General features: G+C 42.5%; 2 protein-coding genes across 2 annotated transcripts; one reads left to right on the top strand and one right to left on the bottom strand.

Moving 5' to 3' along the window:
- Nucleotides 1-31: 31 nt before the first annotated feature.
- Nucleotides 32-5,453, top strand: bacc1 (BPTF associated chromatin complex component 1). The gene is made up of 6 exons (XM_070843594.1): nt 32-363; nt 771-865; nt 1,162-1,263; nt 2,256-2,479; nt 3,033-3,137; nt 3,732-5,453. The coding sequence occupies exons 1-6, from the start codon at nt 343-345 to the stop codon at nt 3,794-3,796; spliced, it is 612 nt and encodes a 203-aa protein (XP_070699695.1). The 5' UTR covers nt 32-342; the 3' UTR covers nt 3,797-5,453.
- Nucleotides 5,454-11,691: 6,238 nt separating this feature from the next.
- Nucleotides 11,692-15,531, bottom strand: LOC139213189 (P2R1A-PPP2R2A-interacting phosphatase regulator 1). Its single transcript, XM_070843829.1, has 9 exons — nt 15,212-15,531; nt 14,608-14,692; nt 14,471-14,527; nt 13,923-13,969; nt 13,740-13,797; nt 13,191-13,255; nt 13,056-13,111; nt 12,182-12,266; nt 11,692-12,081 (listed from the first exon to the last, which is right to left on the bottom strand). Exons 1-9 carry the CDS (start codon nt 15,310-15,312, stop codon nt 11,967-11,969), a joined length of 669 nt encoding a protein of 222 aa, XP_070699930.1. The 5' UTR covers nt 15,313-15,531; the 3' UTR covers nt 11,692-11,966.
- Nucleotides 15,532-16,385: the final 854 nt, after the last annotated feature.

Below are 16,385 nucleotides of genomic sequence, written 5' to 3'. Positions count from 1 at the left end.
ACGCCCCGCCCCTTCCTGTTAGGCTGACCAATGGCGTTCAAGCTCCAAAGTCGCGCAACATTCCCTTTATCCTGTCTTCCTTTTGTTGTGCGATATTTATATTTTTTCTTCTAATTATGTAAAATTTAAATAATTCAGAATTGACTCGCAGCGTCTGATCTTCACTCACAAACACCTGCGTTTTCTTTAGAAATCCTCCGAGGTCTCTATGGAAGCCCGCTAACAACAGCGAGCTAGCTAACGTTACAGAAGCTAACTTTAGCTAGCAGCTAGCTGGGTCTCTTCGTGTTGTTTTGACTGAAGAACAAGTTTAAAGTAAAGAGCTCCGACTCCTTCAGAGACATGACGTCCGCCTCTGCAAAGGTAAGTTCTCACCTGCTCACAGGAGACTCTCCCAATGGAGCACGGAAGTGTGCATCAAAGCCAAATCAGGTCACGCAGCGCACACAAAACTCCACTCAAAAAACTGTTAATTCTATGCTTTTGTGTACAGCCCAAATAAAGAGTCGATGAGAAGTGCTTCAGCTTTTCCCTCCTACATAAATACCACATCATAGTTGATTCGGCGTCTAATAAAGTGTCAAACATGTAAAGTTAACATAGAAATCCAAACTTTACTGATCACTGGATGTACTAGCCTGCAGTGGCGTGAACCCTCTTCTTAATGATGTTCAGTTATTTTAAAAGGGCTGTTTGGTGGATGAGCTTCAGTACAGGACTCGTGTTTTATTAAGTGCTGACTCTAATAGTCATGATCCTCTTCGGTGCAGGTGGGGGAGATTTTCTCAGCAGCTGGAGCTGCTTTCACCAAGCTGGGAGAGCTGACCATGCAGCTGCACCCGGTGTCAGACTCCAGCCCTGCAGGGTGAGACACACACACACACACACACACACACACACACACACACACACACACATATTTATTGATTGATTTGAACGAGCTGAACAATAATGATGAAAATAATATCATCTTAAGCTTCATGGAGGAGGACTCACTGCTCTTGGTGTTCCTAATAAACTGGACTCTGGGTTTATGTTGACCAATGAAGAAGCTGAAGAAGAAGAACGCTCTTCTTTCCTGTTGTAAATGATAATAATAATAATAATCAGCCAAAGTTAATCGATCGAACCAATTGATCGAGTCGTTGTGTTCGTCCTCAGAGCCAAATGGACGGAGACGGAGATCGAGATGCTGCGTCTGGCGGTTCGTCGGTTTGGAGACGACCTGAACAACATCAGCACTGTGATCAAGGAGCGCACGGTGTAAGTGTGCTAAAGGGGCAGTTCACCTGTTATTCATGATGTCATTCTGAAGGGTTTCTTTTTAATGCTAAAAGGTGTAAAACATGTTTTAATAAAACTGGAAACTGGCTTCAATTTGTAACATTCACCACCGATCAATGAGGGAGTGCTTTTCATGGTAGTTTGTTTTTTAAATAATAATCGATGCAGAAAACTCATGACGAACACCTATTTCTGATGTTTGCACAATAATCTAAAATCTGGCAGCAACATTTTTACCTCATTTGACCTTGAAAATAATATTAAAGACAGATTCAGAGGATTGATCGTAACGGCTCATTCCATCGTACTCACTGAACCCCTTATTTTTAATCTGTTAGTTAAATTAACAGATTTAAGTCCTGGCAGATTTCCAGGATTTGGTTGTTTTCAAAAAGTCAGAGGTGTTTTTCATGCTAAATTGGCAAAAGTGTAAAAAATAAGGTGTGAAAACAACTCATTGTTTTAAGAGAAAACTGATATTCTCTGAGACCGTACTCACGACTTTACGAGAAAAAGATTATAGAGATTATAAAGTCACTTTTCGTGCTAATTGGCAAAAGAGTTTTTACTCCTTAAAAAACACTGAAAGGTAAAAAGTCTCCTCTTCATCTCTTTCTAGCAGAGTCACATCCTCATCCTCTCACAGCGTCCAGTTAGCTTAGCTTAGCATAACAAGAGTGGAAACAACTCTGTCCAAGGGAAACAACACCTCCGATGTTTGCTGGTGAACATGTGACTTCTATTTTATGAACAAACTGATTGATTGAATTTATGAGAAAAAACTCAGATATTCTCAGACATTAATGTTGTAAATTACCCAGAAAAACGAGATATTCTCTGCGATCAAAGTCGTAAATTTACGAGGAAGACGGCGTGTTGGGAGGGGGACAGAGTCAGGCTAGCTGCCAGTCTTTATGCTAAGCTAGGCTAAGCTAAGCTAACTGGCTTCATGTCTGTGTCTCCGTCCTCAGCGCTCAGATCAAGAGCACGGTGAAGAGGAAGCTGTATGAGGACAGCAGGGTCCCCATTTCCTCCGAGTCCCCGAAGAAGACCGTTAAGAAAGCCGCCGTCGCCATGACGCCGGCCCCCGCCGCCCCCGCCATGATCGCTGTGCCGGCCTCGCAGGTTGTCGTGGCAACGGGCATGCAGAACAGCCCCTCCCTGGCCCCGCCCATCAAGAAACAGAAGACGGCAGGTGAGAAACAACAGGAAGTGACTTGGACGTGGTGATGATGATGATGATGATGATGATGATGATGATGATGCTGTTGATGATGGTGATGGTGGTGATGATGGTGGTGGTGGTGGTGATGACGATTGTGATGATGGTGATGGTGGTGATGATGATGAAGGTCATGATGATGATGATGGTGATGGTGATGATGATGAAGGTCATGATGGTGATGATGATGAAGGTCATGGTGGTGATGATGGTGATGATGATGGTGATGAAGGTCATGGTGGTGGTGATGATGAAGGTCATGGTGATGGTGGTGGTGGTGGTGATGATGATGATGATGGTGATGAAGGTCATGGTGGTGGTGATGATGAAGGTCATGATGATGATGGTGATGGTGATGATGATGAAGGTCATGATGGTGATGATGATGAAGGTCATGGTGGTGATGATGGTGATGATGATGGTGATGAAGGTCGTGGTGGTGGTGGTGATGATGATGAAGGTGATGGTGATGGTGGTGATGATGATGATGATGATGATGAAGACCCCTCTGCCCTCCTCCCTGCAGACGTGACGCTCAGCGCTCTGAACGACTCGGACGTCAACAGTGACCTGGTCGACATCGAAGGACTCGGCGACGGCTCCTCCAGCAAGAAGCTCAACTTTGACCAAGGTCAGTGAGTCGTGGCGCCGCAGGAGACACGGAGAAGGTGGACAGGAGACGAGATGTAGCTCCTGTGAACGATCCTCCTCTCCGTCTGGTCTCCTTCATCTCTTTATGTTCCTCATCGGCAGTGCTGATGAAGTAGCTCCGGTCAGAGTGAGTTTAAGGAGGAAGGCTACAGCCTCCTCATCACTCCACTCAGATCTGATGTGTTCAGTGGAGGCTCTGAGGAAAACTTTCTGTTCTGTCAGATCTCCGTCGCTCAGAAAGTAGAACCTGAAACAGTTCAGATCTCCTCTGGAGGGTCACAGATCTTTAGATCCACTGTTGTTCTGGATCAACATGTTCTCTGTCTTTCTTTAGTCTCCTCTGATGAACAACATGTCTGATTCCTGGATTTTCTCCATGTTTCTCCAGTCTGAAGTCTTTTCTCACTCATTCTGCTTTAGTGACTTCTGGAACCTTCTAGCTGAGGTTGGACACATTTTAGGGACATGAAGAAGAAGAAGATCGATCTTCCTCGCTCACGCTGTCCTGTAACTTTGTCGATGTTGTTTTGAAGAGCTTCACTCTTGACCTTTGACCTGTCTCCTGTTTCCTCAGAGAGCCTGAACCTGGACTCCAGCCTCATCATGAACTCCAGTGACCTCCCCCTCCTGTCCCGCTGAAACACCAGCCAGCATCGAGCCGCCTCCCAGTCCTGTATATTTTTATTTTTTTACTCCGTCTCTCCCTCTGTTACTCTCCTGTCAGCCTGACGCTCATCAGCCAACACTTCCTCATAATCCTCATCAAAAAGAAACGTCACTTTAGACTAAAACATTTTGATTTAGAAAGTAAAAGCAGTCTGAGAGCCACTGTGGACATCAAACAGAAGAATATGGGTGATGGTGAGGGGGCTAATAGTGTGTGTAACATTTAGGAAGTCTGATCAATAAACCGGATCTTTTCTGAGATGAGAGACAGAAAATTCAGAAATTTACAAGAAAAAACTTGGATATTTTTTCTGAGATTAAAGTAAAAAAGATTACATGAAAGTAATCTGAGTAAAAAAAAAAAAAAGATTAAAGTCGTAAATTAGCAAGAAAAACAGTTAAATATTCTGTGATATTTTAGGTCTGAAATTTACAAGAGAAAACCTGAATATTCTGAGATTATGACGTCCCAAACGAGATTTAATCCCAAATTTACCTTGACCTCCCTCAAACAATAATCTCAGTATTTCTTCACAGAAATGTTGGCGGATGAACTTCAGGTCAGGTGTTGATTGTGAATTATGTTTTAGTTTCCGTTTGAAGACTTCAGTTTTAGGAATCAGACCAAAAGAATCGCTAAAGTTTTTACGTCCTGTGAAGGATAATGTGGAGTTAATGATCTCTGTTGAGGATCATTAGTGCAAAGTCAGATTAACGAGTTAACGTGCTTCACGTCTGTCGCCTGGAGACGAGCGCAGTTTAAAAAACTGTTAAATCCACAGAGCGACAGATGGAGGGAACAAAATACGTTCATGAAACTAACAAATAATGAACTCAAGGGGGCGGTTTGTCAAGAAATATCCCCCCCGAGTCGACCAGGACTCTGTGTAATTGATTGGTTTTAATGAATCAGTGAAACTTTTTCAGTTTTCTCAAGATTGTTGTAAAAATTCATGAGGAAAAAAAACTCCTGTGAGACTAAAGTGGTGAATTTATGGGAAAAAACTCACAAATTCATAAAAAAACATGCAAATATTCATTAAAAAAAATTGTTTTCTTGGCTAAAATCACTTGTTTGTTGTTAAATGTGACTGGAAAGTATATTTTTATGTCGTGATGAAGTTGATTTTTTTCCTCTAAATTGACCACTTATAGAAACATGAATATCTGAGATTGAAGACATAAATTCTCCTGTGATTGATCGTCATGTTCAGACCGAAGACATCGATGGTTGGTCTGACTTCCTGTCTGACTTCCTGTCTGTTAAATCTGTAAAAACACCTCACAGATGTTTAGTTTCACATTTAAAACAGCTGCTCACCGTAGTTTTTACACAACAAACAGGAAACGGTGCGTTTTGTTGGGACTATTTTCAGCGGTGGATGAATCCTGAGTGAGTGTTTGTGGCGGCGGGACGAGCGCTGACGTGTTTGAACAGTTTCTGGTGACGGACTGACGACAGAATAAAACCCTGAGCCGTCAGCAGGCTTTAACCCGTCTGAACGCTGGAGATCATGTTTGCAGCTGCCGCAACTTAGAACATCTTGTTTTTTGACTTTGAACATTTTATGGATCAGCGATGATGTAAAAACAGTTTGGATTATGTTAATTAAAAAAACTGAACTCAGAACAGTTTTCTTGTCTTGTCTTGTTTCGATCCTGTTTGAATCGTTCCCTGAATCTCTCACATGATGTTTGTCTGTTTAAAAGATGATTTTAGAGTCGGTAAAGTCTCAGTTTGTGGAGAAGATAGTAAAGAACCATTTAGTTTGGTGTCAAACCTGCTAGCTAGCGAGCTAACTATGCTACGCTAATGTACAGTTATCTGACCTGCTGTGTCTAGCTGGACGCCATGACACGTCTGGGTGTGATGACTCTCTGAGGACGTATCTTCACAGTCTGATATCAGCGGTTTTACCACAAACTGAGACTTTTCTGACTTGTAAAATCTTTTAAACTGACCACAAACAGCTGTTGTGTCGTTCTCTTCAAAGACACCAGACTCCATTGATAAAAGTCTTAATTTAACCACACAGAACACAGGAGTGTTCACAGTCTAGCTGCTGTGACTTTAGTGTTTTAACTCATTAGTTCAGACCCAAAGTATCTCTTTAAGACAAAAACGTCACACAACAGCCCAAACAAACTAAGGGATCGAGGCAGCGAGAGACCAGCATCTCCCGTTTTCTGTCAAGTTAAATTGCTGTTTTTGTCAATGGAGTCTGGTGGCACACATCACGGCTTTAGCACCACTGGTTATTTTCACAGGCTATTAATTCAGTTTACTACAGTTTTACCACAAACTGAGACTTTAACTTCCTTAATTATAATTTAAAACAGGATCATAAAATTATTTGTCTCTCGCCGTTAAAGAAATAAGGTTCCACGTCGCTGCTCTGTTTAGACTGTTTTAATTATTATAATTTACTGTGAAGATGGAATTAATTTATCTAATTGGAAACTTAGTCTTTGACTTCCACTTTTTCTTCATCTTTTGTGCTAATTAACTGATTTATTATTATTATTATTTGACATTTGACATTTTTCTTTGACTATTATTAATTCATCCTTTTTTTAATAACAGCTTCATTATTTGGCCTAAAAATGTCTGATATTTAGTTTTTTTTGTCATTTACAAAGAAAGAAAACAGAAAATTTAACCAGCAAATATTTTAAACATTGTGATTGATAATGGAAACTGCTGCCGATTAGTTTTCTGTGAATCATCTAATTAAATATATTATATATTACAGTTTGTAATCTGATGGCATAAATATTTAGAAAGAAAAAGATTCAAGAAGTTAAAGAAAAAAACCCAAACACATTTTCTGATATGATACAGATTTTCTTTTATTGATAGTTTCATATACAATATAATATATATTTATAGTGTGTAGATGAATCGTTTCCACTAAAAACTAAAAGGTCATTCTGCGTCGTTTTTACAGCCGTCAGGAGGGAATGAACACTTGAATATAGACTTTTATTTTACAGTTGCATAAAAATACATCATCTCATTTGTCTTTACGTAGAGAATTTGTCCAAAAGGAAAAGAAAGAAAAGCTATTTACACTTTGAAAATACTTGTGAATGATGTTTTCAGATGTGCTTTTAGTTCCCTTTGTCGTCTCCGATAAACTCCAGCAGCCCTTTTTAAAGTCACTCACTCTGGTTCGTTCGTCAGCACTTCTTTAAAATCAACGCTTGACCCAAAAACATTGAATAAAAAAAACAATTCACGTTTTTACTCAACAAATGACAGAATTCAGTGAAATAATTGGATTTTTTGGGGAAAACAAAAAAAAGTTAATTGATTGTTTTTCGCTTCACAAAGTTTTAAGTCTTTAGATGATCAAACTTTTCTTGGTGAAAGTAGATGAGATAAAGTTGATGCAGAAAAAAAGATTCATCTCATTTGTGGTGAAGAGTTAGCTAACTAGCTTAGCTAACTAGCTACTAGCTTAGCTTAGCATTAAAACTGGGAAGTTTTTAAACTTTTTGGTGGAACCTTTAGTTCTCCGAGGGGCGCCGGGTATTTTCCCTTTTTTGTTTTCTCGTGATACTAAACTCACCAGTAAGTCAAGATTTTGTTGTAAATGAAGACGTCGTACCACTGTAGGTTTAAAAAATAAGATTTTATTTTATTTTTACATTTTTTTATTTTAGGATTTGAGAGGAGGATGGATGTCTTCAATGAGATTTCAGTGGGAGATGTCAAATGTGATTGGAAAATAATAGTTTAGATAATTAATATAAGGTCGTCCACTGCTGGCGTAAAAGCCTCAGTGACAAAGAAAAGTTATAATTTTTCTCGTATATTTACCACTTTAATCTGAGAATATTCTTTTTTTTCTTATGAATATTGTGACTTTAATTTCTTTCTCGAACAGTTGCTCGCTGCCATGGTTACGACCAACCAAACTTTTTACATTAAGATAATTATTTTGACTATTGATTAATCTGCAATTACTTAATAACGACAAACAGATCGCATTAATTACTGCTGATTAACTTTCTGTCATCCAAGAAACCAATAAATGGTTTCAGCTCTAAAAATAATAAAACAGTAATAAATCTTTTTCTTTGACTTTTATTCTTAATTAGCTTCATTATTTGGCGAAAAAATGTCTGAAAACGGTAAAAACACCCGTCAAGTCCAAAGATATTTAGTTTTTATGTCACAAAGAAAGAAAACGAACATTTTGATTGATTAGATCATGAAATCACTTTCTGATCGTGAAAACTAAATTAAGAGTTTAAGATCTTTCTTGACTTTGGAAACAGAAATTAAAAAAAAAAAGTATTTCAACTGAAGGACCAAGTTTTGACTTTTTCCCAGAGCTTTCAACCATGTGACCCACGTGTGCGCTTGTGGTCATGTGATCACAGGTGAGCAAACTGATTCGTTTGTCCTCTCTGGGCTCCTGTAGAACCGATCAGGACCGATCAGGACCGAACCAGGTGGACTACGGGTCGCTGGAAGGGTCATTTTCAGTGTTTGATTTTTGTGCTGAGAAATCGCGGCGTTTTTCCCCCAGAGTGAAACGTCGCTTTAATACTGAAAAACCTTTGATTATTCGCTCGGTGCTCAGACTTCTGTCTCAGACACTCGGCACATCGATTCAAGAACCTTTTTAAGGACTAATTAAAGAATCACTGGCATCGTGTGAAGAAAACAACAGAAAGTTTAACATAAAACAATTAAAATAACGTAGTTCAGCCTGACTGGAGGTTTAAACCAGTTAACTTATCGGTGTTTAAACCAACTTAAACACAGCAGGACGTCATCAGCGTCAGGATATCGTATCAAACTTTTAAAAACAGATACAGGAGATGAGGAAAATCTCCAGTCAGGCTGGAAATGTGCATCAGAAGAAAAGAAACAGATCATTATTGGATGTTTTGAGACGCTTCAGACGACATTTAAAGAAAACCAAGCGAGAGGAAAGCGACAGAAACACTGGTGAACACTAACGTTCCTCTTCTTTCTTTCTTTTTTTTTGGCTTTAAAACATTCTTCTGAAGCTGAAAATCGTTGGAGCAGCAAACGACTGACGTGTTGATCCATCAGATCGGTTTCTCTCTTCAGACAGTATGAGATGTGCAAAGTTAAAAACGAGAAAGAGAAAACGCTCTTAAAGCTACAGTGCGTCTGTACAGCTGGATGAATTTGGCAGCGCGTCGCCTCAGAGAGAGTCCGTCCTGCTTCTTTTTATTTCATTGGTAGAAAACAAGTCGTCTCCAAAAGCTTATTAAAATGATTTTAACACACAGAAGCCATTTTTAAGTCGATCACACAGAAACAAAACCCGCTCTGATGGTGAAACAGCAAAATAAAACGACTGATGAAGGCTGTTATGAACTAAATGATATTCTTGGAATTATGTTCCGATATTTACTGTAAATATTCAACATGATGCTGAAAATATGAAGTTCGGTTCTGTAAAAAACAGCAAAATGTTAAAATGTGATTATTTTTAAATATCTTAAGACACTTAAGATGTTAAAGACAAATATCGAATGACGATATGAAAACTAAAAAAGTCTGATATGACGTTAAATCTGCTATATTTTGGAATATTTCTGTAACTAACTACAAAACTGTCAGATTATTAATCTACTGTGGGCCGAGCTTTTTCTTCTTTTAATGAAAATTCAGCTCAGTAAATAATTAACCTGTAAAAACACCGTACGTTTGCCTGCTACAGTTTGTTGGTCTGACATCACTGGTATCAATATCCCACAATGCAATGCAGCCGTGACGGCTACAGAAACACTTTACTTCGCTGGGCGTGATATTTTTTTAAGGGCAGATGTTATTTGCACCTTAAAGATATTTTGTGTTTCATGTACCTGCTTTTTATATTTGTATTATCTTAACCATCTTTTCCTAAACCTAACCAGCTAGTTTAGCTGCCTAAACCTAACCAACCTGCCTCTGGAAACAGATGACAGTGAAAGAGAACTGAGACATCCAAGTTCACTGAGTTTACAGGTAAATGAACGTGCGTTCTGCTGTGACTTTGTTTGTATTTACACGTTTTAACTCGTGTTTAGTAGAAGAAAATAACAGTGCAGACTGATTCTGAGATATTTCCGGCCGGGCTGAAGCAGGACAGACGGACTCTCTGAGACGTGATGAGTCAGGAAATAAAGCAGCGAAACACAACGAGCATTTCTTAACGCGAAGTCGAGACAGTACGACGTCACTAAGAAACATTCGGAGAAGAGAGCGTGTGTCCGTCAGGCCGGCCGCTCTGAAACACGTCTGAATGAAAACCAGCCGACCGTGACGGCATGTCGAGGCACGACGATGAGCGAGAATACAAAACTGTACAAAACTGTCAAAGTGCAAAAAGTTGGAAGCAGAACTGCAGCTCATTTCTCAACAATCACCCCCCCCCCCACGCCCCGTTACCGCCTCTGAGCCCCGACCCCGTTACATTAGCGATCATCATGTGATCACCACATGGGGGTTTGACAGATAGTTCTGGAGAGCGATCAATAGTGTTGTTGGTTCTTGTGCGTGCCAGAAATTGATCACGTCCTTCACCTCTTAGGAGCTCTACAGATTTTGGAATAAAACCATTCTAATGTTAACTGGACCACTGAGGGCTGGGCGATATCTTCATCATCTTCATCATCATCATCATATTAACGACGTTCACTGCTGCACATTAAACAAGTTAGTTTCTAATTCCAGCTGATGCAGAATCAGGTTCAAACCATCACGGTCATTAATAAGTGATGATACAGAATCACGGTCCAGCCCTCTGCTGACTGACACTGGGGGCTCGTCTGAAGAGCAGTAAAGAAAGAATCCAGAGGCGTTAAGAAGAAGAAGATCTGTCTGAAAACCTTCCTCAGAACAAGAGTTACTACTGGAGAAAAGTGATCGAATGGTTCCGTGCAGAGAGAAGAAGAAGAATGATGATGATGTGCCTCCAGTCAGAGAGAAGGTGGAGCAGGAAGTGGAGAAGGTGAAGCAGGAAGTGGAGAAGGTGAAGCAGGAAGTGGAGATGGTGTGAACGCAGCTTCAGGAGGGAAGAAGCTCGGCCGCTTCCTGCAGATTCAATATGTACAATCAAACCCTGCAGGCTGGAGGACAGTGAGCACGAACCAGCAGCTCCGGCTGGAAATATTCACATATAGATACACTATTAACAGACAGACCTCGAGGTCTTCGCACTCCTACCACCAGAAACCGGTTTCCCGTCCTGACTCCTATTTCTGACTAAAACATTTGGTTAAAACACAAACGTCTTCGGCTTCGATGACGGGAACTTTGTGCGGCGGCCGAATCTTCTGTTAGTCTGGTTTAGCCGGTCTGGGCTCAGAAATGTGACAAAAATACTTCACTACAAGTTTTGGCATTACAAAAGCTTTACCCCCCCTCTACAGGGTTACTTTAGATATTCACGTTTTCTGTTTTGTCGACTACAGATTTGACGGTCTCAGACGTCTCCCATGAGACGTTCTGCAGTGAGTTTACACACTCGGCTCCCAACAGGACGAACCCAGAGTCTTGGTCTGGCTCCTGGAGGTGCCGACCGGGTCACCGACGGTGGAACCGAATGTTCCTGAAGCGCTTTGGTTCCTCTGAAGAGACGATGATAGTGATCGACGGCGACGGCGGCTCGATTACAACTGAAGAACTCAGTGGAACTCCTCCACAAAGATGTTCATGCACAGCAGTGACTGATCGGTCACATTGGAGCTGCATCCCACAGATTTTAATCCACCACAGAAGCAGACAAGTGACTCCTACAGTTACCCATAACTCCCTTCTCTGCACGTCCATGCTTTAACTCCAGCGTTACGTCCGGAGGCACAGCCAGTGTGTCCTCAGGTGTTTAGTGATGATGAACCGTCCTGATGAGCCGAGCCTTCGGCTAAATATCTGGGGAGTGGATGAGAAGAGTTTTCTCAGTCCACCCAGAGAGCAGGAAACCACTTCCTGTGACTCTTCTGTCCGTCCAATGCGGTCGCAGGAAGAGGCGGGGCTTAGAGCGATGCTGGCGGATGATTGGAGCAGAAATGCGGTGCGGTGGGGGTCGACGCTCCTCCGGGTTTTGGGAGCTGCTGGTGGTCGGTCTTCTCCGCGGGGGCCTGACGGTGGGCGGGGACGGGGGCGAGGTGGGTCTTAGTGTCCGGGGTGCTGGTGGGAGGTGAAGGACGGGGGAGGGGAGAGAGAGAGGGGGCTGGACTGAGGGCTGACGCCTCCTGCTGGGGGGGAGTCGGCCGCCGACTGAGAGACGCTGAGGAGGAGGAGGAGGGAGGAAGAACGGGCTCTGTTAATCATCCTTCATATGGAAACGGACACTAATGTGAGTGACTTGTGCTCCAGGTGACGCTCACCTGACCGTGTAGCTGCTGCGGTGGGTGGGGTCTGTTACCCCGGCAACAAAAAGCTTCTTTGGGGGTCCGTCAGACTCCACCCCTCCTGAGAGACAAACAGGCGTCACAGGTGGAAACATAAATAAATGCAGTAATCTGAAAATGTATCTTATAGTTAATAGTTATTAAAACAAAGTGAGTTAACAGATAAACTAAAGTTACTAAAGCTTGAAAAGAACACGCTGCTGTTTCTTCTTCTTTTTAAACAAATCCTACAAAAAGTTTCAGTTCTCACTGGTGGAAAACTTTGGCTGAATTCAAACTTGTTTCAAATCTTTTATAATCTGTATTTATATATTACAGGATAATTCTACTGTTTCTCCCCCTCTGTGTCCTCATCCTGGTGTGTGAGTGACTGGTAGGTAGTAAAAGTGTTGGAACTGGTCCAGTAGATCACCTCAGCCAGCAGACACCAAACGGGCTGCAATGGCTGCAACGTGATCCTTTGGGACAACTGCACCTGATCACAGTAGGTCCACTAAAAGAGCTTGTTTGATCCACTGACAGGCTCAGAGTGTTATTCTAAGTGTGTGACAGCATCATGGAAAGGATCCCTACAGAGAGAGACCTGGAAGATCCTTTTGGTTTAACCACAAACAGCACACACACCAGACTACATTCACTAAAACAGGGATTTTAGAGAACAGGACACAGGAGCGGCTGGTTGGTCAGTTTGTGTTGTTCTGTGACTTTGGTGTTTTAAAGGGTGAGTTCACGCCCAATACAGCATTTATGCACACACACACACACACACACACACGCGCACACACACACGCGCACACACACACACACACACACACACACACACACACACACACACACACAGGTGAGTTACCTTTCCTCTTGAGGGGAGTTAACGCAGGCCATCTCACAGTGGCACTGACTGCTGGTCTGTCGGACAAACAACAGACTGATTCAGTCTGAGTTCAGAGTCAAACCAGAATAAAGATGTTGCTTCAGTTTTGTGTACCTGAACCTCCTGGTGGGACTCGGCGAGGAGTTCGGCGTGACGCCGCTGTCCTGTGACTGGAACCACTGAGGAAGCCAAATATGACAAATGTTCAATTCTGAACCCGCTAATCTGGATTTAGTTTGATCCAAATCCAGACTCCACTTCAAACTGTGTGATGTGAACTCTAAACCCTCTGATCTGGATTCACTCTAAACTCAGTCAAAATTCCCTTATTTGAATTTACACTGAACAGTCAGTCAGTCTGATCTGGATTCAAATAAATAATCTGACCTGATTCAGGCTAAACCCTTTAGTCTGAAATTAGTTTTAATGGTCTCATCTAAATCAGGTAATGATTTCACTTGGATTCACTCTAAACCCTCTGATCTAGATTTAGTTAAAATTCTCTGATGTTATACTGAACAGTCTGAACCTTAATAATCCAGATCATTAACTCAGAGTGAGCCCATTGATGGGTGCTCTACACACTACATTACCCATGAGCCTTAGCGGTGCAAACTGGGAGGAGCCACAAACACAAACCATCAAAATAAGAGAGATTCTCACCACTGGTGTGTGATCGTGCCACTGACTGACCGGAGGAACTGGGATCAGACTGGAAGCACTGGGGGAGAGAGAGACAGGGAGAGGGGGAGAGAGAGAGAGGGAGAGGGAGAAACAGAGAGACAGACAGTTAATCTCTCTTGGTCCAGTCCTCAGACAGCTGAGCAGTGAGTGTTGCTGTGGTACCTCAGTCTGTGAAGGTTTCCTCTGAGCATCATCTCCATGTTCTCCTCCTGCACACACACACACAGGATTCAGTCTGAGCAATACGATTTGAACCCTGTGATCTGGATTCATTCTAAATCTTGTAATCTGGATTCCATTTGAACCCTCTGACAAATGTTCACTCTGGCCCATGTGATCTGGATTCAGTCCGAATAATTCAGTCCAAACCCTCCGTCACGCTTCATTTGGATCCAGTATACAGCCTCTGATCTGGATTCACTCTGAATAGTCCAAACCCATTTAGATCAGAGTGATATTGTGATCTGGATTCATTCTGTAATATGGATTCGTCAAAATCCTTTGATCTAGATGCATCTTTATCATCTGGAGTAACTCCAAACACTCTTAATCCGATTTCACTCTGAACTATCTGATCTGGATTCAGTCTAAACCCTCTGATCTCGATTGGGCATGAACAGTCTAAACTGGATTCAGTGTGAACGCAATCTAAACACTCCCAGGTTCATTTGCAGCCTGTTTTGATTCTGTTTTCTGACGTCTGTCCTCACCTGCCTCTTCTGGTCCAGTCTGTCTCCGGTCAGAGAGAAAGGAGAGAGAGGGACGAGCTGAAGGAGACAAAGAAACGACGGTTGTTGACGGGAGACTGAAGCAGACAGTGAATGCATCGTCACTGTTAACCACTGACCTGTGACGGGCAGCTGGGGTTGATGGACACGCTACTGCGTCGGTACCGAGCCGAGGACACGGGACTGAACACCGTCATCCCGTCACTGAGAGAGAGACACATCAAGATTAATAATAACACATGTCAACTCCTCAGCTGTACAAACACCTCAAGTACATTTACTTTTTTAAGTTACTGTACTGAGATCCACCACTGCTAAATACACAGCTGCACTGTTAGACCTCAATTCAAGTTCCTGACAGCAACAAAACAAGTCAGCCTTTCTCCTCATAACCATTTTGTCTTTTACCATGTAGCCTATATTTAATTTTACAATTGTTCATTGATACACACAGAACTTCACTAAAATTTCTACTGTTTCAGGACTTCTTGATATCAAGGGAAGACTATAGAGAACACGGGGCAAAAATTAACTAAAGTTTAGATTTTATTTTACTAAGTACTACTTGGTGTATCAAAAGTATGCCGAATTAAAGAGTGACCCGTACATATAAAGAAACTGTCTTCAGTGAGATGTGAATGGCTCCCAATCACAAGGCAAATATAAATTGATTGTTTTTTGAATGGAATTCTGTGTTGCACATGTGGCTGTAATACCACTAACCTGACACTAGTGATCATGGGGGCGCTGTTCGACCTCCGGAGAGCCCCGCCTCCTGCCCCGCCAGCTGCGCCTGCGCACTGGTCCACTTCCATCCGTTCCATACCTCGCTCCGCAGGCCCGGCGGTGGCAGCGCCGTCTGCCGGCCTACGACCTACCGACGGCGGCGCCGGGTTCTACTCAAGCCCGGTCGAAGCCCGACCCGCAGGCCTCACGAGCAGCAAACCCAGAGCCGCCGAGTCAGCGGGCTGAACACCGAAGCTGTGTCCTCTCTTACCGCATTTCCCTCAGAAAAGCCCCGTGTCCGTGTGGTGCTGCGGGTCACACCGTCACTTATGACCCGCTGCTACGCTCCACTTGCTGCTGCCTCCAATTTAATGGCTGCGGGAAAAGCGAGATAAAGCGCGCAAAAACACTCACAGCCGAAGTTTAGTGCGCAGAAACGGTCAAAAGTCCGCCGGCTGCTCCGGAGCCGCCGCGGAACTTTTAATTGGAGTCCGCGCAGGTGACGCGACTTTTGGGATTAGCTGTTGAGCTAACTTGGTTTGCAGTGAAAAACCTCCAGTCAGAGCAGAAAACCGCTGAGCTGCTGCCCCGAACAGGCCCGCCCGGCCCGGCCACGCTGTCCGCGGGGGGCGTCGGTCACACGGACCCCCGAAACCCACCGAGAAGCCCCCCAGAGGAGCCCCAGCAGCGGCGGAAAATAACAGTTAGAAAGATTTTTACAACATAGTCCTTCACCAAATAGAGGAGCTGAGCCACTGAGGAAACAGCGCCGCCGGCCGGCCGGCAGGGGAACTGCAGGCAGGAGGAGGAAGTGGAGCAGAAACTTTTAAATAATATTTTATATTTTAATTTAATAGTTTATTTTTATTTCTGTGGACGTTAACACACTTTTCACTGTGACCTCTGCCCCAATAAAACTCTGCTATATGTTGCTTTTATTCTTGTAATTTGTTCTAATTGTTTTCTTTTACTCACTTTTATTTTGAAAAGTGCTTCATTAGTAAAAATAAATATTCACAGAAGTTACAGAATTAGTTTTGTATTATCTCAGTAATCTTCTCATAGAAAGTTATTGTTTGTTTAGTTTAATTAAATGTAAATTGATATTTCCTGGACAGAAGTGACAGCTTCTAATGATTCAATGAATTATATATTTATATATATTTATTTT

The sequence above is a fragment of the Pempheris klunzingeri genome, chromosome 14, assembly GCF_042242105.1.
Source record: "Pempheris klunzingeri isolate RE-2024b chromosome 14, fPemKlu1.hap1, whole genome shotgun sequence".
NCBI classification, from domain to species: Eukaryota; Metazoa; Chordata; class Actinopteri; order Acropomatiformes; family Pempheridae; genus Pempheris; species Pempheris klunzingeri.
This window is presented reverse-complemented; position numbering and strand designations above follow the sequence as displayed.